Here is a 21,553-nt window from a genome sequence, read left to right as displayed (position 1 = left end):
CCTCCTGAGGCTGCATGGAGGAATTTCCCTTTCTATTCTTTTTTCGCACAGCTCCTGGGGTTCAGCTTTGGTTTTGGCACTGCCTCTGCGTGTAGGCCACCCTCAGGCATCTGTTCCCGCCTAGACAGGAGGGGGTTAAAGCAGAGGCTTATTAGGGCTCTCTTGCTCACTCAGGCTGGGAGGAGGGAGGGGTAAGTAGTCATAATTGGAATGTGTGCAAGCCTGTGGTGGCAGAGGCCAGCATGACATTGCAACAGCCTGCGGTGTGCTCTGTGTTCTCCAGAGGATGTTGTCCCTGGATCATGGGACCCTGGCAGTGGCGGGCTGCACAGGCTCCAGGTGAAGGTGTGGATAGTGACCTGTGCTTGCACACAGGATTCTTGGTGGCAGCAGCAGCAGCATTAGCAGTTCATGCCTGTCTCTGCTGTCCGAGCTGATAGCCGCGGCTCGCACCTATCTCTCGAGTTCACTTAGGCGGTGCTCTGCCTTCTGTGGGCACATGGAGCAGGAATCCCCTCTTCTCACACACCTCGAAACAAAAGCCCTCTTCAGCAGGTCCAGATTTTTCCCCCCACTCCCTCCCAGCTAGTTGTGGCACACAAGCCCCCTTCAGGCTGTGTTCACACAGCCAACCCCAGTCCTCTCCCTGGGGTCTGACCTCCAAAGCCCAAGCCTCAGGTCCCAGCTCCCACCCGTCCCGAAGGGTGAGCAGACAAGTGTCTCAGGCTGGTGAGTGGTGGTTGGCACCGATCCTTTGTGTGGGAATCTCTCCGCTTTGCCCTCCGCACCCCTGTTGCTGCGCTGTCCTCCGTGGCTCCAAAGCTTCCCCCCCGGCCACCCCCTGTCCCCACCAGTGAAGGGGCTTCCTAGTGTGTGGAAACTTTTCCTCCTTTACAGCTCCCTCCCAGAGGTGCAGGTCCCATCCCTATTTTTTCTTTTTTCTTTTGCTCTACCCAGGTATGTGGGGGTTTTCCTGCCTTTTAGGAAGTCTGAGGTCTTCTGCCAGCATTTAGTAGGTGTTCTGTAAGAGTTGTTCCACATGTAGATGTATTTTTGATGTATTTATGGGGAGAAAGGTGACCTCCATGTCTTACTCCTCCGCCGTCTTGAACGTCCCTTTTAAATGGTTTATTTTATTGTCTAAAATATTCTTCGAACTTATATGGATGAAAAAATACCCAAAGATATCCAAAAAAAGTGTGGAAAAGAAAAGAAAACAATGTGATGTTAGGGAGAGTAGCAATAATGGTTTTGGAAATTTCAGAAGGTACTATATCTTCAAGGTAATTAAATGAGTATGGTATGACATAGAAACAGACAAATAGATCAGTGGATAGAATAGAGAATTGGAAATAGATTGTAGTATATATAAAAATATATGTAAGATGGATGAATACCACAGTTGTAGATGGATATATTTATAGCAATCATGCAAGAGCTCTTATAAGAAAAAGGCATGTTGCCATGTAGAAAATGGGAAAAGGATATCAACAGATAATTCACAAAAGGCCAATTCCAAATATAATAAACACACCAAAAGATGCTCTAAAGCTCTAGAACTCAGGAAAATGCACATAACACTAGCAATGAGCTGTCACTTCATACTTATCAAACGGCTAAAAAGAAAGCTAACATCTATTGCTGGCTGTGACATAGAGAAAGGAAAAGCACGATCTCAAGCATCACTGGTGGAAGTGTGAAAAATTTTTGTTGTTGTGAAACTGTCGAACAACATCTGATAAAATTTAAAATGTTTACACTTTCCGACCCAACAATCCCACTCTTGGGAATCTAGCCTTCAGAAAAAATCACCATGAATTAAGGAAATATATAAAAGGTATTTCCTGTAAGATTGTTTGTAGGAAACAACTGGAAACAGAATGAATGCCTATTATAGGGAAATGGCTGAATCGAGTAGGAAATACCCACACCAAAGGGAAATATGTAACCATTTAAAAAATGCATGAAAGTTCTGTCAAGTGACTTGAAGGAATTTCTACAAGATGAAGAAAGTGTTTAATGGATACTATTTTGTAAAACAGTAAGAACAAAATAAACACAAAAAACCCACGTGTGTGTCATGTATGTGTGTGTGTATCCATACATGGTTACATGAGAAGGGAGGGAAAGGGAGACATCCAGACTGGGCTGTTCACATAGGTCATCTTGGGGTGCTGGCGTGTGGTGAGTTGGCAAGCATGAAGAGCTGCTTTTACAATGCAACCCTGGAGTGAAACCTGCAGAGAACTTCCCTTCCTTTGCTTCATGAATCACTAACAGCTACAAGAAAAAAGAGCAAACGTCAGACATATTCAGTTCTGACTTTATGATAGATTGTATTTTTTTCCTTCCCAGAAGCATTTTCCTTATTTCTATCTGAATTCAAAATAGTGAGATTGTTTTGTTTGTTTTAACAATTCAATTCTCTTTACTTTTATTTCAGAATTTGCAACTTTAGATTTTTACACTTTTTCCCTAGGTTTTTATTCAGGTTTAAACTTGTTATGGTGCCCATGTTTTTAAAGGTAGATCCATGGGTACTCTTGTTTCCTATGCCCTTACTGATGCTATTCAGTTTTTTGTTTGTACTTTTAGCCACAACAGAACATGTTTCTATGAGCAAATTTTATTAATACTCAAATATTCTATCCTAGGTTATAATTAATAGGTGAGAATTAATTGTCTTTTTAAAAATTTTCCTTCTTCCGATTTCTTTCTTGATTTTCTTTCTTTCTTTATTTTTGGCTGTGTTGGGTCTTCGTTGCGGCACATGGGCTTTCTCTAGTTGCGGCGAGCACCAGCACCAGGGAAGCCCCGAGAATTAATTGTCTGAAAGGTCTCTTACTCAGTTGAGGTGGATCAGGAAAGGTTACCTGGAGGAGGTGTGTGATACATAACAGGCATTCAAATGTTTGCCAGTGAGGACACTTCTAAACTGACACTGAAAGGGCAAGTAGGAATTAGCCAGAGAATTGGGAGAACAGACAGGTTATTCCAGGCAAAGGAAATACTAATAATAACAACTGGCATTTATTGAGACAGCCTGCATTTATTGGAAATTCACTATGTACAAAGTAACTCGATAACCTCTTTGACGCATTAGCTCACAGATTCTACACATTAACCTTGTATTTCCAATCTACAGATGAGGAAACTGAGGCTTAGATTCAGTGGCCTGCTCGGGTGTCAAGGCCTCTTAAAACACAGTAAGGGGACTTCCCTGGTGGCGCAGTGGTTAAGAATCCACCTGCCAATGCAGGGGACATGGGTTCGAGCCCTGGTCCAGGAAGATCCCACATGCCACAGAGCAACTAAGCCCGTGTGCCACAACTACGGAGCCTGTGCGCCTAGAGCCCATGCTCCGCAACAAGGGAAGCCACTGCAATGAGAAGCCCATGCACCGCAACGAAGAGTAGCCCCCGCTCGCCGTGACTAGAGAAAGCCCATGTGCCTCAACGAAGACCCAACACAGCCAAAAATAAATAAATGAGTAAATAATATGAAACACACACACACACACACACACACACACACACACACACACACACACACAGAGTAAGGGGTGGAATTGGGATTCAAACTCCAGTCTGTCTGTCGCAAAGCCTGAGCTATTACCCGCTATAGTGTACAGCCTCCCCTAACTGCAGGTGTAAGAGGCTGCATTCTCTCTCCTGAATGTATTGGGTTACTTAACAACTCACCCAGGCATGACCATACTACCTTCTTCACATTTCACTACCTGAAAGAATTTTGTAACATTTCACACCTGGATGTTTGTACACCTTGCCTTCTAGATCTTTTAGAAAAATGTTCAGTGAAGCAATTTCCAGCATTAACCTGCAGGTGGTCCCAGTAGTAATACTATTCTATTCAGAGAAGTATCTATGTATTCTATTCTGCTTCTAGAAATTTTAAGATACCTAACTCTACTGAGTGGGGAAAATATTTTCCCTAAGGTAATTCAATAATTTAAACACATTTTTTCCTAATTTTTTTCTGAAAATCTAAATAGTTTTTATAATAGGTTGTCTTCATTAACTGTTCTTTATTCATATATGTGTATAAAGCACTAAATGACAAGGATTCTATTCTATTCCAAGTGAAGGTAAGGTAGTCAAAACTCTGCCTCATTTTCAGCTCTGTCTTTGGGATCGCTTGTTTACCAGGAACAGAAATCCTCTTAAACGAGCTAAGGAAAAAATGAGGAATTTACCTTAAGATACCAGAGTATCTCATGGATCCTGAAGGAATCAAGTTGACTTGGGTCTCCAAAGAGGCTAGGAAAGGAACTGGAAAAAAATCAGGAACCTACATTATTCTGGAGTCAAGTGTTCTCTATTTCTGATTCTCTCTGTTCACTTGCTTTATTCTTTCTACTGCAGATCAGCCACGTCTATTTCAGCACACAAGGACCCCCCTACCGGTTTTGGATGACTCCCAGGTCAATGTACAGTTGAGTTAGACTCAGAGTTCCCTGGTTTAAATGATCTGAAGGTCTGCTGGCCCACTAATAAATTGCTTCCCCCCACATCCAGCCCTGGTCTGAATAATTGTGAGCAAGGAAGTGTGGGATCATTTAGTATATAGTATGTAGGGCTCCCCTCCAGGGCCTTGGAAAGGATGGATCTCTAAGAATAGTAAAGGGGGTAGGGCTTGCTGCCATTAAAGTAATAGTCTACAGACAGTAGTAACAAGAGAAGTAACATTTTACATAAAATCAGCCAAGATTAGATATTCCTGTCCAGCCGGACATATACAAATGCAATGCAAATAATTTCAAGATGCCTTAATGGAACCTTTCTAAATTCACATATCCAAGTATGGCTCTTAGGAAAATGTTGTTTGATGCCCAAGAACGATGTAGTCTATAAATAATGCTTTCTTTCCATTTTCATAGGATGAAGTTTGACTTGGACCTTAGTCACAGACTTGTGACTTGAGGAAGACTCTTAGTGTAAAATGTATTAACTCTAACACATTTCAAGAAAATTCATGTTCCTACCCCATGGGTACCTGGCATGTGCCAGGTGATCCATGTATGTTTATCAAGTGAGTGAATGTCAAGTTTTGCCAGTCTTTCAAGAACCATGCCACTCTATTAGGTAAACTGATAAGAATGTTTTGCCTCCTGTTTTATTCAGGGGACAATTTATGTATTATACAATTTTGACTTTCCTGCCTGTGTCCTGCTGCCCAAAATGTGACAATTTTGTTCAACATTAGCACCGAATCAAATTATAAGACTCAAATCAGCCAACTTCCCTGGCAAAGGGTTGACAGAGGTGAATGGAGAGAATAGTGGAAATACTGAGGCTAAGAATAGATATTTTGGATTGTTGGTAGATTTTTATCATGGTCTCTGCTCACTTGCCATTATTAGCATGGGTAATTAATAGCTGGCTAGCTGGATTTCCTCTTAGTCTCAGGTTCTATCATAATTCGAGTGAATTTAATCAGGACTGATGCTAATAAATGGATTTCTAGCCTGGACCCCTGGGAACTTTCCAGGGGATGGTGAGTGGAAGAACAACCTAGAACAACCAAGTGGCATATTTGTCCCTCTGAAGTTTCCTGCTGTGACAGATCACCCTGGAACATACACCTGCTTGTCCACAGTTATTATATGATATCCTTAGATACCATAATGATAGAATCCAATGTGTCAGCTTGGGTATAAAAATATGTCTCTAGTAGCTTTTGTTTTTATTATTTCATGTTGTCTGGTTCTCATTATTTCTTATTTTTTATATTTCTGCATGTTAGTCTCTATATTCTGTTCATTTGTTATATTTTCTTCTAAGATTCTTGAGGAAGGGTGTTTATTTTTTAGCAATCAGTGACACTATTTGGGAAGTGATGAGTTTTGCTATTGTATTTGCTGTGCCCCTCAAAGTACAGTCCTCAAATGAAGGACTTGAAAACATATATTAGAGAGGAGCCTCTGGCTCTAGTCACAAGCTACACTTAGTGTATTAGATATATTCCACAAAATTCTACTGAATTTTCGTCCTCATCAGGTTAAAAAAATTCCAGTTAGCAAAACACACAAATAGGTGACTATAGACTGAATGTCTGTGTCCCCCGCAAAGTACATATGTTGAAACCCTAATCTCCAAGGTGATGGTACTTGGTGGTGGGGCCTTTTGGGAGGTGTTTAGGTCATGAGAGCATAGCCCTCATGGATAGGACTTGCATCCTTACAAGAGGCTCCAGAGAACTCTCTCACCTCTTTTACCACATGAGGACACAATGAAAAGACAGCTGTCTATGATGAACCAAGAAGCCTGCTGTCACCAGACACTGAATCTGCCAGTGCCTTGGTCTTGGACTCCTCAGCCTCCAGAACTATGAGAAATAAATTTTTGTTGTTTATAAGCCACCCAGTCTATGATATTTTTCTTATAGCAGCCCAAACAGACTAAGACACAGGCCTTCATCATTTCCAAGTTCAGACGTGCTTCTAACACTGGGGGACAAGGCCCACCCCTACTCAGCATGGGTAACTTTTTTGTAGCCAGCTCTTGTGTAAGTGCTTTCACTGTTTGTGATTTTTACACAGTCAGATTATCCTTTGGCCACAACTGTTCATGCATTTGAGCACAAGAACTTGAATATTTATTTGTTATCATATATCTGATATTCTGTGACTGTCAAAATAGTACCATCGCCTTATCACGTAAACTCTCAATGCTACATGACCATTGATTAAAAAATACCCAGTCACTGAGAGTCTCATAAACACCAAGAGCCTTGGGGTATGTCTTCAGGTGCACAGCTACATTCCTTCAACAGACGCATCTGCTAATTCATTTTTATCACTGCCTGCCCAAGCTGAATCAGAGAGCAGCCACCATGTTTCTTGTTAGGTGGATGCCCCAGTAAACAGCAATAGCTATGAAAGCCAGTGGAGAAGTGCATTTTCCCCTTTCACTGGAATTCGAATTTATTTGATGGGTTCTTAACCGCTGGGGAGAAAAGGGGTATGACCTTGCCCAAAGCCTGGAGAGCGGACTAGATCTCTTTTGGGAGTAGAGGTGACATTTTATGGCTTTGTGCATTTCTCTCACATTGTTCATTGTCCTTTGGAAAACTCCTTTCAGAAGTCTCCCCGTCTCAAGAAATTCTTCAACCCACAAATAAATTCTACCGAACCCACAGGATCCGAAACCCATAGACCCGGGTTCAGTTTCCCTCCTTAGAAGCTGCTGACTTAGCGTGTGTAGCTGGAGCGTGTGTAGCGTGTGTAGCGTCTGCAGCAGGGGCTAAGATTACTTTCATCCAAATTAAAGGATGACAGTGGCCCCTAGTTTGGCAGCCCTGCAGAAGTAGGAACGGCCATGTTCAGCCATGTTCAACCCACAAAGAGTCCATCTTAAAAATATAGTCGTAGCTCATTCTTCCAAAAACCAAGCCAGACCCACATTGACCCACCCAGGTGCCAGCTCAGTTTCTGTGGAATCAGAAACATCCTGATGTTACAACGCCCAGTCTCCTGATCTTTTTCTTTTCTTTCTTTTTGCCTACTCTTCCATTTTTCCAAATTACCTCTTGGCTGCCAATGACTTAGATTTGCTTGTTGGGAGCCTGGTAGTTGGGACTTAAAACCAAAGAGGCAGACGTCTCAGAGGTTGTGTTCTCTAAAATTCTCTCCAGTTCTCTAAATTTCTCTAAATTTCAAAACTTATATTTTGAAATATAAGTTCAAAAAATCTCAGGGTCTAGTATCTATATATCTACATCTATGTTTCTTAAAGACTCACAACTCTTATGCAGTATAGATTGAGTTTTAGATGAAAGTTTATCCAAGAAATATTTATTGTGTATCTTTATGCAGTCAGAATGAGAATACAGTGGTGAACAAGACAGAAAGATCCCTGGTTTCCTAGAGTGGGCATCCTAGGAGCAGAATGGCTCCATAGAATTATCTACTTCAGAAGTCAGAGAGAAAAATCATGCTAGAAACTGGAAGGGAGTATGCATTTGCCGTGTTCTGTAGTGTACTATAGACACAGAATTGAAAAAAAAAGATTTCACAGGAAAATATTTCAGGTCGATTACTTCCATTCAGGAAATACATGCTCATTATTTTCTTCAAACTTGAAATTACTTTTTCCTTTGAAGTTCTCTTAAATCTGTTATTATTCAGGATCTCTATCCAATTTCTCATCAAATTGCCCTATTTGTAGCTTCCAAACGTTAACACCTCTATGCTGAAATGGAGCCTATAAAATGTGTTAGGGGCTTAAACTGTGTGTGAGGCAAAAATGGTATTTAAGCCCTTAATGAAATTCTGAGCTTTGGAAAGTGTCGCATTTTGGTTTTATGGGAGTCTTTTTTTACTTCCTTTTTTTGGGGTGGGGTGGGGTGGGGTTAGGGAGGGTGGGAAATACTCAATACACATTTAATATATTTATTGTCTTCTTTTTTAAAATACAATTTTCATGAACTAGCCATTTTATGAAAATTTCACATTGCTTGAAGGCATCTGTAAACTTCGTGTGTGTGTTTTTCCAACTCTCAAAGCAGTTTCTTCATACTGGTCTGATTCTCACAGGCAGAAAAGCTGAACATGTCTCTCGTCGCTTCACCGATCTTTCTCCAGAAAAGTGAAAGTGAAGAGAAAAGAAAATAGAGAAAAAAGGAGCACGGAGGAGGAGAGAGAAAAAGGGGGAGAGAGTGGGGGGGGTGTAAGGGAGTCAGAAAATGAAGGAATACTAGAGCACTGGAGCACAGACTGCGGACGCGCAGACCCAGAGCAGCCACAGCGCGGAGCTGCTGGTGGCCACTGGCCCCCGGAGCTGCCAATCCGGGCGTAATCCTGTAGGAATTTCTCCCGGGTTTAGCTGGGAGTCACACTGCCGCCTCCCCTCCTCGAGACGCCGGGAGAAGCCCGGAGAAGCGGGCTCCGGAGGGAGGCTGGGAGCGGTAGGAGAAGAGGAGGAGGAGAAAGGGAGGAGGACCCTGGGAGGGAGGCGGCGGCGCGGGAGGAGGAGGGGCGCAGCCGCTGAGCCACTAGCTCCGCTCCGACGCGCTTCTCTCCAGATACTCCGGGAGCTCCAGCCGCGCGAATCAGGCGCTCCCACCGCTCTGTACCCAAACTTCAGCTGCAGCTACATTCCAGGGCACCTAATTTATTCCTCAAAAATCAGAAACGGAGCCGCGACACGGAGAAGGAGTCCGCGGAGGAGTACAACAACAGCAGAGCAAGACGAGCTCCAGAGAGCTGCCTCACCGGAGCAGCAGCTAGGCATCGGTTGTGTAGGAACCAACAAGTGAGAAGGCGCCGCGTTCCCGGGGCGCAGCCGCAGGCGCAGCAGGAGGAAGCGAGAGCCCGGAGCCCGAGCTCCCGAGCCCGAGCCGCGGTCGCTGCGGCTGCTCTGCCCCGGTCCTTCTGCGCAGGCTGCGCCGGGCGCTGGGCGAGAGACTTCGTTTTTCCCTCGTTGTAAAGCGGCGGCTGGGAGCAGCCGGGGCCCGGGGAATATGCGGCGCGCTTGGATCCTGCTCACCTTGGGCTTGGTGGCCTGCGTGTCGGCGGAGTCGGTGAGTGGGCCAGGCTGGGGACGCGCGCGCCGTTTAGGGTGCAGAGACCGAGCAGAGTCCGCAGAGCCCGTGGGGAATCGGGGAGCGCCACCTGGGGGATGCCCCCCACTCCCAGACATGCCCCTCGGCCCCCGGGGATCTGCTGGGACAAATGAGCTCGCTCCTCCACTCCTCTCCCCCTTCGCTTCCCGCAGAAAAGCGCCGCTCGCTGGAGTTGTCCCGAGGTCCCCCGGGATGAGGGCAAGAGTACTGCAGTTTTGTCGAACCGCAGAGGCCCCTGAAGTCACTCCCAACTTCTTCGCAGTCGGAGGGTCTTGCTTCGTGGCCGGGAAGGACCGATGGGGAAGGGTGGCCGGAGAGAGGAAGCCCGGATAGGGCTGCGAGGGAACTGGTCCCCTCCGCGCGCTCCCCGAGACCCGGAGACGCCCTGGAAACTTTGGGGTCCCTTCTCCTGCACACCATCCCCCCCACCCAACCCCCACGCCAGCTTTCCTACTCGATTGAATGCAGGTTCTGGGGAGATGGGGCTCAGTTTTAAGAAACCCTTGAGTGTCCGGAGAGGAAAGTTTGCAAAAAGTTCTTTTGTTTGATGTTCCTCTGGCTGGGGCAAGGGAGCAGACACTACGTGGAAACGCTACCGGCGGAGGGCAGTCCTCGGTCCCGCGGTGGGTGAGCGGAACGCGCCCGAAAATGCCGGGGTGCGGGCCGCTGGACTCCCGGTGGTGCGGCGACCCGTGCTTCCTGCGGGGCGGGGGGCAGCTCGCGGGCCCTTAGGGACAGGAGGGCATTTCAGTATGGATTGCACTCGAGTGCAGAGGCGGGGCGAGGCGGGGTACTGTGACACTGTGATCGGCCTCGGGTCGATCGGCCTCGGGTCGCCCGGCCGCTCGGAGACCGAGGCTTCCATCCCGCCATGCTTGCTTGGGACCCGGCGGGAGTACCCCGAGGCCCGGAGGAGTCTCTTCTCTGGCGGGGCCGGCTGCGGGCACCCAGCCTCCCTCCCCGGCGTCGGCCGTGGGAACTCGGTTTCTCCTCCTCTGGGTCGCGTTTCGGGGGGTTGGAGCTTGTTTCCTTAAGACGCCCAATGAGCGCCCTCTAAAGAGAACTGCCTCCTGGGCTTTCACTTGTGCTTGGCGGCCCCTACCTGGGCGCCCTGAGCTTTGTCCGCGATCCCGTCTGCAGCCTCAGTGCGGTCCGGGGCCTCGGTTAGCGAGTGCAGCTGTTTCTGTCTCTTCCAGTTCCCCATATCTCCTCCCTTTGCCACCGAATAACTTGTCCATTTCTAATAAACTGAACCGCCTCTTCGAAGACAAATAATGTCATCTTTAGAGGTGGTTTTGTGAGTTTTTCCTCCTCTCCTTTGGCGTGTTATTTCTCCCTTCTCCCCCCACCCCGGCCCACTTTTTTGAGTTGATGCGATTTAGCATTGGGAAACCTCTTTGGCACTCAGCAGCAGATGGGCATCTTTCATCGGTGTGGGAGCCTCTGTGTGTGCTAGCAGGTGCCCAAACGTTAGGCGAGATTGGAGAGCAAGTTAGGATTGTAAACTGAACACAGTAGATGAGAATTCGGGTGCTCCGGCTGTAGAATAGAACTCCGAAACTTACCAGCATTTCTCTTTGGCAAATGATCGTTTTATCCCTTGGGATTGGTAATCTCCCAGCCAGTTATGAACTTTGGCTCTTTGCACACCGAAAGGGAGAGATTCTCTGTTTATTTCAGAAAAACATTATTGCTCATCTTGTTGCAAAACAGGGCAAAGGGAGAACTCCATCTAAAGATTTTCAGGAGAAGCCTGCCTGCCTAAAAAGCTGTACAGGATTAAGGAGGTCCCTTTTTTGCTGCGTCCTGTTCATAAATTTGCTAGAAAGTGTTGATGTTTGGGGATTCTAGAGGAATAATGTCTCCTTGGAGTTTTGCATAAATCTGACAGTGCTTCTTTTTTTTTTTTTTTAACATCTTTATTGGAGTATAATTGCCTTACAATGTTGTGTTAGTTTCTGCTGTATAACAAAGTGAATCAGCTATATGTATACATATATCCCCATCTCCCCTCCCTCTTGCGTCTCCCTCCCACCCTCCCTATCCCACCCCTCTAGGTGGTCACAAAGCACCGAGCTGATCTCCCTCTGACAGTGCTTCTTAAGGAAGCTTTTTGGCTGAACTATACCTGTCTTCTCTGGTGACACCTCTACCCCCAACTCTGTGCCTTTGGGGTTCTAATATTTCTCATTTCCAACCAGAATTGGATGCTTTCCAAGTGAGCTGTTTCACTGTGGTAGATACTGTTTTCAGTAATTGGAATATCATTCAAAAGGGTGATTAGATATTTTTAAAATGTCAACTTGAAGACTGTAGCAGAGAGTCTTTGTTAGGCAGTGAGTCAATTTTTCTCAATAGAAGCTTTTTCAAGGCCCAGGACAGCCAATAGTCCATTTAAATTACTTTGCAGCCTGTGTTTCACATGTAGCAGCATAAATGTATGCGAAGTTGAAAGACTTCACTTTTCAACATTTAGTTATAAGAGTACCTTATTTCCAGTACTTCTAATTTTAATTGGAAAACTGCAACTGTTTTCTGGGAGTTAGAAGTAGTGATCATCTGAGCGTAAAGCCTCTCATTTTTAAAAGGAAAAACATCTCCAGTTAGTGCATTCTTGAGTTTTATACTAAGTTTAAGGGGGGGAAAAAAAAGAGGTTCTCAGCAACCAAGGCTCAAAGCTGTCTGTGGAAAGGAACTTGTGGCCCTGCCTGTCTGGACGCTGGAGACAGCAGGGCGAGCCTGGTCATGGCGGTGCATTTATACCTCCCACCGGCATGCGAGAGGAAAGACTGACAGAGTGTGGCAGTAGTGATATGCTGCTGCTTTTCTATCAATTTTTTACATGACTGTTGATCTTCAGAAATAATACATCGCAGACTGCCATAAAGACGTAATTTGAACTGGAAGTATGTTTAAGAAAAGGAAGCGTTTTGAACTAGTGGAATGTTCTGCACATGCTTAGATGTGTGTAAATTAAAAGAAACTGTCAAGCCATTTGGACCCATGCATTACGTCTCAGTGTATTATGAAAGGCAGGCATTGGAAAGCTTGCATTTGAAGGAAAAATTAAATTGGAACCATATAACCTTTTGCAGTTCTTTAAAAAAAATACATTTTGGCTGCTCTAGTAATCTGGCAAATCATACTTGCTAGGGAATCTTAGAGAAATAAGGGCTCTTTCTCTGTTAGTTGGATATTAGCAGTAGGTAGATGTCACTTGAGAAGGAAAGATCTTATTAAGGCCAGGCTTGTGGAAGATGGGCATACAGAGGAATTTGGGTACACGCTCCAACTCCTGCTTCTGGGACCTGGAACGTATAATTTTGAAGGTGCCATTTGAGGAACTGTGGAATATGATTACATACAAGGCACCTTGAATAATCATTAGTTTGGAAGGGATTTCAAAAGATCATCTAGTTTTTTACCTGCGTAGAACTAGTTCTCAAGTCTCCTAGAAGCCCCCAGAGACCTGACCGGCCAGCTTCAGGGAGCCCTGAGTCTCCTCAGGTTGGCAAAGCCTGAGGCTGACCAAGCCACACAGAGCCCGGCCAGCTCTGTCAATTCAGGTTTACAGGGAGTCCGGTGGTTTAACGCCACAGTGCTATCGGCATGTCAGCTGGCAGTGATCTTAGGTCATGTGAAGAATGTCATCTGAGTTTAGATTCTCACGAGATTGTCTCTCCTCCTTTGCCAAAAATCAACCCAAAAGATCTTGCCCATCATTTTTTTCTTCCCAAGACAGAAGACCTGCTGTTCATGTCACTGTCGAAGGTACATTCCGGTATTTCAAAACCACCTAATTCTTTCATGCACCAGAAGCCAAAATAAAGTTTTAGAGAAAAGCAAGAAGTAATGAAGGAGAGCTTTCGCTGAAAACAAGCTACTCTTTTTTAGTCACCTCTGCCAGTACCATCATCTTAATTCTAGATTTGAATCGGATTTGAATCCTGAAGTCCAGTCCTTGACCCGTTCATCTTTGTTGACTTTCATGACCAGTTGGCCACTATATGTACCTACATGTTGTTCAGTCCATGATATTTATTCAGCATCTATTGTACTAAGTGCTCAGGATAAAGGCGTAATCAATCCAGGCAGCCAGGAAGTGTTCCCCTTCAGGTTTTTCTTTGTTGGCACCTTGCCAGCACGTGCCCCCATGTCAGCAGCCTTGCCATTGCCCTTCCTGGCCCAGATGCTCACCTGCTGTTTGATTTACCCTGTACCACTTGGATTGTGTTTTCTTGTTATCATGGTGTGGAGTCTAAATACCTCTGCCAGATTTATATGATGCTCCAGAATATCGCTCCTTCCTAGTTAGTCTCACCCCCCTGCCCCCATCCCTCTCCATCACGTCTCCTCGCCCTCGCCCACTCATCTCACTTTTGTGAACGCTCCCTGGACATAGCCACCTCTTCAGTGTTTCTCCTTTTAAATTCTGTTGATTCAGATCCAAGCTCCAGACAGCCTTTCATGACTGATCTAGCCATTGTTTTTCTCTTTCTGTAAATAGTAAGGCAGACTGACAATCAGAATCAATGTAAGTATGTAAAAATAGAGATTTCAGGGCCTTCTCACAATCAGAAGCCTAAAGGGGGTCGGGGGATTTGTATTTTTATAAAGCATCTCAGATGATGCTAATGAATTAGCTACATTTGGGAACCACTGGTCTAGTCACACACTTTACCCCTTCTACGTGCTATTTTGTGTTAGTCCTGGGGCTCCCAGGGATAAGAAGCTTTGTGACCCTGAGGGACCAGCGTAGAGATAAAGGGTTTGGGTGGGGGAGATGTTGGTACTTTGCCACTTACTCCGTGTTAGGACTTGGACAAGATACTGACACTTTGAGTCACGTAAAAAATACATATGTGCGTGTGCATGTAAATTGCACCTGAGAATGCCTTTATAACAGGATTGTTGTGAGGCTAAAATGAGGGAGCATGGGAGTGGTACCTGAGGCACAGAAAGTAAGTGTTGTTTTCTTTCCTTCTTCTTTCTTGGGCTGTTTTCTTGACTATGAAATGAGAGAGCCATATATGATATTCTTGAGGCCCCTTAGCCCTCTGATGTTTTGGAGATTGGCACTATCTGAGGGGAAGGTCCTTGTTTCCACACCTTTGACCCCTGCAGTAAACACCTGTTGATGCTCCATACTTAAGGGCAGGTGCCCATGGCTGGGGCAGTCAGGGTCAGTTGGTCCTGCTGAAGCTCCCCTTTGCTCTGGCCACTGGGGTCAGCTGAATCTACCAGCTTGGGGGTGGACCTGGGTTAGTTTGCAAGTTTTGACTCTCGACCTCAGTTTCGTCAACATTGTGGTGTTGAAGAATAAAAAGACAAATCCAGTGCCTCCCATCAGTGTACATTCCTGCTTCCTCCCGTGTCCATGTCCTTTGGCTGAGTTGAGATTCTAGCAGGTCGGAAGGAGAGAGTTACAGCGGCATGGCATGCTTAAGTGCCACTGGGTATCTAGAATGAGGTGGCTCAGGAGGTCAGGGAATGTTGGGCAGCTGTGAGTAGCAATAGCGAGGATTTTTATTTTGTAAGAGTAGAAATGCATGGAAGAATTTCTTCTCTTAGCAATTTGAGATGTGGGTCCTACTATTAAAAATCTCCATTGCATTTTGATGAGCCTGTTTCTAGGGCAACGTTGGTTTTAACAATAAGGCTAGAGGGGTGATTGCCTCTGAGTAGGAAAGGACACTGTTGAAATAGACTGTGTACATCTGTTTTTCTTGGGTATCTCAAAGAATTGGTGGGACTAGGAGAAAGTCATTGGAGATTTCCCATTTGAATCAGCAGTGAGCCCAACTGGTACCCCAGTCGGTGATGTGAGAGTCAGGTCATGGTGTTGGACTCCAAGCTATAGAAAAATATTATTAAAGACAAGATATGTTTTCACATTTCTCTCCTCTGTTGTTGAATCTGTTCTGTGAAAAATGTCACAAAGATGCAGTAAAATGTGTCCTTTACAAAGCATTTTGATGTTTTCTTATCTTTATACAGGTATATTAAATACCAATAGTACAGATATCTAAGGAATATGTACAATTAATAGAGTTTAGTCTCATGGTAAGAATGACACACGGAGCAAGATACACAAATATTAAAGGAAGATTATATTTTTAAAGTTCTTATCATAAAAAGAGTAAGAGTTAAATATGTATTTTTGTACAATGTATTGTTAAATATAAAGATAGTGAAAATAAATGTACAGTATTGAAGGCAAAAGAGAGGCTTTGCACACATGTAATTAACAATCTTAATCCCTATGGGACCTCAGCTTTCCCATCTACAAAATGATAAAGTGAACTAGAAGAACCTTCTGTCTTTAATATTTATTTTTTTCTATATGCTTCAGGGTATGATTGGAGCAATGTTAAGATTAACCTAATCAATAAGTAATTATTAAGCTCCTGCCAAATACTTACTATTTTATTACTGGAGCAAGGAATTTATTCACATTACAGAAATGTAATGCTACTGGTAAAATGCTGGTGGCAATCAGTTAACTTGAGCTAACTATTCACCATATACTGGGATTATATACATTGCTCTGAATATTCATGATCTAATATCTAGCGTTTTCCCATATATTTTCTGATACAAGCCAATGTAGCAGCAAGAGCGGTTGATGTGATGGAACTCACTTTCATTCTAGAAAGAAGACAACATGACTTGTTGATGTCATCTGGAGGGCTTTTGAAGCATAAGCCACTGAGGGTCTCAGGCTTCTCATTTGGTTTCTGGCCTTGACCTTCATTTCCAGAGAGGGGCCTTTAACTGCCTTCCCTTTGGTTCCTTTCTATAGCACCGGAGCCCAGCGTGAGTGCTGTAGAGACCATAGCAAGAGTCTAAATGAGCAGGCAGTTTGGTACAGTGGTTCAGAGCCTGGGCACTGGAGTCAAGACTTGCCTGGGTTAGAATCCACTTACTGTGTAAACTTGGGCAAGTTTCTAAACCTCTCTGTGCTCAGTTTTCTCATCTGTAAAATGGAATATCATCAAATAGGTTCTTAGGATTACGTGGGACAGAACACACTGGAGCTTTTAACACAGTGGCATCTTCACACTCTGTGTCACATGTTAGTTACTCGCGTTCTGTCTTCTGCTTCCCTAAAGGGTGGGGGCTTGACACTCTATGGGCACATCTGATAAGCTCCAGCCCAGAGGGTGGCCTGGAAACTACACGATTGAGCCTGCGTTGTCATAGCTGGGGTTCTTTCCCTGCCTTGGGGAGGCCTAGCTCTACCTCGAGATACTGGGGACATTTTTGTGTAGATATACTGGGAGATACTGTGGGTTTGGTTCCAGACCACCACAAAAAAGCAAAGATTGCAATAAAGCGAATATCACAATAAAGTGAGCCACATGAGTTTTTTGGTTTCCCAGTGCATATAAAAGTATGTTTATACTGTACTGTATTCTGTTAAATGTAGTGTGTTGTGTCTAAAAAAATCAGTGTACATTATCGTAATTAAAAAATATTTTATTGCTAAAAATGCTAACCATCATGTGAGCCTTCAGCGAATTGTAATCTTTTTGCCAGTGGAGGGTCTTGCCTGGATGTTGGTGGCTGCTGACTGATCAGGGTGGTGGTTACTGAAGGCTGGGGTGACTGTGGGAGTTTCTTAAAATACGACAACAGTGAAGTTTGCCGCATAGGTTGACTCTTCCTTTCATGATTTCTCTGTAGAATTTGGTGCTGTATGATAACTTTATCCACAGTAGAACTTCTTTCAAAACTGGAGTCAATCCTATCATACCCTGGTGCTGCTGTATCAGCTTGGTTTATGTCATATTCTAAATCCTTTGTTGTCATTTCAACGATCTTCACCAGGAGTAGATTCTATCTCAAGAAACCACTTTCTTTGCTCATCTGTAAGAAGCAACTCCCCATCCATTCACGTTTTATCATGAGAGTGCAGCAATTCACTCATATCGTCAGGTTCCACTTCTAATTCTAGCTCTCTTGCTCTTTCCACCACATGTGCAATTACTTCCTCCACTGAAGTCTTGAGCCCCTCAAAGTCATCCCCTCAAAGGGTTGGAATCAGCTTCTTCCAAACTCCTGTGAATGCTGATATTTTAACAGATGTTCTTAATGGCATCTAGAATGGTGAATCCATTCCAGAAGGTTTTCAATTTGCTTTGTCCAGATCCGTCAGAGGAATCACTGTCTATGGCCCTACAAAATGTGTTTTTTTAAATAGTAAGACATGAAAGTTGAAATGATCCGTGGGCTGCAAAATGGATGTTGTGCTTGTAGGCATGAAAACAACGTTACTGTCTTTGTACATCTTCATCAGAGCTCTTGGGTGACCAGGTGCATTGTCAGTGAACAGTAATATTTTGAAAGGAATCTTTTTTTTTCTGAGCAGTAGGTCTCAACAGTGGGCTTAAGATTAAGTAAACCATGTTGTCAACAGATGCGCTGTCATCCAGGCTTTGTGGTTCCATTTGCAGAGCACAGGCAGAATAGATTTAACATAATTCTTAAGGGCCGTAAAATTTTCTGAATGGTAGATGAGCATTGGTTTCAGCTTTGAGTCACCAGCTGCATTAACTCCTAACAAGGGAGTCAGCCTATCCTTTGAAACTTTGAAACGAGGCACTGACTTCTCCTCTGTAGCTGTGAGAGTCCCAGATGGCATCTTCTTCCAATAGAAGGCTGTTTCATCTACATGGAAAATCTGTTGTTTAGTGTAGCCACCTTCATGAATTATCTCGGTTAGACCTTCTGGATAACTTGTTGCAGCTTCTACATCAGCACTTGCCGCTTCACCTTGTACTTCTACGTTACGGAGACGGCTTCTTTTCTTAAACCTCATGAACCAACCTCTGCTAGCTTCAAACTTTTCTTCTGCGGCTTCCTCACCTTTCTCAGCCTTCATAGACTTGAAGAGGGTCAGGGCCTTGCCCTGGATTAAGCTTTGGCTTAAGGGAATGTTGTGTCTGGTTTGACCTTCTAACCAGACCATTAGACTTTCTGCATATCAGCAATAAGGATGTTTTGCTTTGTTATCATTTGTGTGTTCACCTGAGTAGCACTTTCATTTCCTTTAAGAACTTTTTCTTTGCTTTCACAGCTTGGCTGACTGTTTGGCACAAGAGGCCTAGCTTTCGGCCTCTCTCGGCTGTTGAGATGCCTTCCTCACTAAGCTTGATCATGTCTAGCCTTTGATTTAAAGTGAGAGACTCTTTCACTTGAACATGTAGAGGCCACTGTAGGGTTATTAATTGGCCTAATTTCTATATTGTTGTATCTCAGGGAATAGGGGGGCCCGAGGAGAGGGAGAGAGATGGGGAACTTCTCCGTGGAGCAGTCAGAATACATCCAACAGTTATTAAGTTTGTTGTTTTATATGGCCGAGGCTCGTCCCCAAAACAATTACAACGGTAACATCGAAGATCACTGATCACAGATCACCATAACAAATATATTACTAATGAAAATGTTTGAATATTGTGAGAATTACCAAAATGTGACACAGAGACACGAAGTGAGCAAAAGCTGGTGGAAAACTGGCGCTGATAGACTTGCAAGACGCAGGGTTGCTGCAAACCTTTAATTTTAAAAAAATGCTATATCTTTGAAGCACAATAAAACAAAGTATGCCTGTACTCACCCTTTTCTCTAAATGTGGGTGATGTGAGAGAATATGTCATTGATTATTTCTGGCCCATGAAAAGTTTCTCCAGTAATTTTATCTTTACAAATCTCTCCAAAGGAAATAATCGTAGCTGGGTAAATGTATTTATTGAAGCTTTACTTATAATAGTTAAAAAAATGGAAACAACCTACGTGTATAATACTAGAGGAATGGTTAAATAAAAGATTCTAAATTATACATTAATTATCATACAACCATTAAAAATATATTGGGAGAATGTTTATAACTTGGAAACTGTTTTTATAATAGAAAAAAAGTCAGATATAAAACTATGTATAGACAACATTGTAAATCAACGATACTTTAATAAAAAAACGATGTATAGTAAAACCCTGGTTATATTGAATAAATTTAAATATATCTACACATATATGTATATACTATGTATTTATGTATCCACAAACCTGTGCATTGATGAAATTGCATAGAACTAAATACACACAGACACAAACACAAATGAGTACAGGGAAAAGTGCGGAAAACTGGGGCTTCCCTGGTGGCGCAGTGGTTGAGAGTCCGCCTGCTGATGTAGAGGACACAGGTTCGTGCCCTGGTCCGGGAAGATCCCACATGCCGCGGAGCGGCTGGGCCCGTGAGCCATGGCCGCTGAGCCTGCGCGTCCGGAGCCTGTGCTTGGCACCGGGAGAGGCCACAGCAGTGAGAGGCCCGCGTACCGCAAAAAAACCCAAGTAAACAAAAAAAAAAACTGGGGAAATCTGAATAAGATTGGTCAGTTGTATCAATGTCAGTGTCCTTGTTTTTATATTTATAAAATGTTACCATTGGGGTAAACTGGGTAAAGGGTGCAAGAGAAGTCTCTGTGTTATTTCTTACAACTGCATGTGAATCTACAATTATCTCAACAAAAAATTCCATTAAAAAAAATGGCACCAGGGGATTTCCCTAGCAGTCCAGTGGTTGAGACTTCGCCTTCCAATGCAGGGGGTGCGAGTTCGATCCCTGGTCAGGGAGCTAAGATCCCACATGCCTCATGGCCAAAAAAGCCAAAACAGAAACAATATTGTAACAAAAATTCAATAGAGGCTTTAAAAAAAATTGTCCACATCAAAAAAAAAAAAAACCTTTAAAAAATGGCACCAGACCTAGATGGTTTTACAAATAAGTTTTGCTGATCCTTCAAGGAGCAGATACTTGTTCCAAAGCTTAGAGAATGACAGAAGGTTTCATGAGGTTGGCATTATTCTGTGTCAAAACCAGACAAGGAAAGCACAAGAAAACAAATCTTTAGGCCAGTTTCACTTGTGATCATAGATGCCAAAATTTTATTTTATTTATTTACTTTTTAAACATCTTCATTGGAGTATAATTGCTTTACAATGGTGTGTTAGTTTCTGCTTTATAACAAAGTGAATCAGCTATACATATACATATATCCCCATATCTCCTCCCCCTTGCATCTCCCTCCCACCCTCCCTATCCCACAATTTTAAATAGAATGTTATCAAACCAAGTACAGCAGCTTATTAAAAGAATAATGATGAGTTCAAATAGGGTTTATCCAAGGAATGCTTTAGCATCAGAAAGCAATGCAGTTATTAACAGTTTAAGGGAGATAACAGTATGGTCATCTCAACAGATTCAGAAAAGCATCTGATAAAAATTTACAAAACTGTTAATATAAAGGTCTAATATCTGGTTAACTGAAGGCTTACTGTATTAGGGTTAGTACATCTGTGCTGAAGACTCAATACATTTGACATGTTTAGGAACCAAAAAGCCACTGTGTACTGAGTTCTTAGGCAACAGTCTCTGCATGGATGACAGGTGTGTGACAGTGCAGTAAATTATGGGTCGTAACATAGATAGATCCTAATTCACATTAAGTTGTAGTTCTAGCACTGTCATGTTTCACTTGTGTGCCCTCCCAAATTAAGATAACACAGGAGATGATATTGAAGGGTATGCTGATGAGTCAGGTATGCTGTAGTTCAGTTTCTGGTATTACCACCTAAAAGCCACATGACCTTCGGGAAGTTTCTTATCATCTCTGAGCTCGTTTTTCTCAGTGTAAAATTGGGAATTATAATATTTTGCTTTTGGGTTAATTTTGAAGATTAGCCTCAATAATGACTGAAAACTTCTAACAAAAAACCTGACCCAAAGTAGGTGTTATAAACTCATTTGATCCTCTTTCCTTTCAGCTTTAAGTTTCATGATTCCCGAGTATATTATATATGCACAAATATGTATGCATGTTTCTTGTTTCTTGCTTGCATTCTGACCCTTGGCACCAAGGGACATATATATATATATATATATATATATATATATATATATATATATATA

At 43.4% G+C, this 21,553-nt stretch overlaps 1 protein-coding gene across 1 annotated transcript in view; it reads left to right on the top strand.

The window, feature by feature from the left end:
• The first annotated feature begins 8,888 nt into the window (after nucleotides 1-8,888).
• The window catches only part of SDC2 (syndecan 2), a 121,729-nt gene continuing 109,064 nt past the window's right edge, over nucleotides 8,889-21,553 (top strand). Inside the window, exon 1 of the mRNA XM_029223285.1 lies at nucleotides 8,889-9,540. Coding sequence (XP_029079118.1) covers nucleotides 9,481-9,540 — 60 coding nt within the window. The 5' untranslated portion in view covers nucleotides 8,889-9,480. The remainder of the gene's footprint in view (nucleotides 9,541-21,553) is intronic.

This window comes from Monodon monoceros, unplaced genomic scaffold, assembly GCF_005190385.1.
Source record: "Monodon monoceros isolate NGI ecotype Baffin Bay Population unplaced genomic scaffold, NGI_Narwhal_1 Super_Scaffold_14, whole genome shotgun sequence".
NCBI classification, from domain to species: domain Eukaryota; kingdom Metazoa; phylum Chordata; class Mammalia; order Artiodactyla; family Monodontidae; genus Monodon; species Monodon monoceros.
The sequence above is the reverse complement of the archived record's forward strand: the minus strand, read 5'-3'. Positions and strand labels throughout refer to the sequence as shown.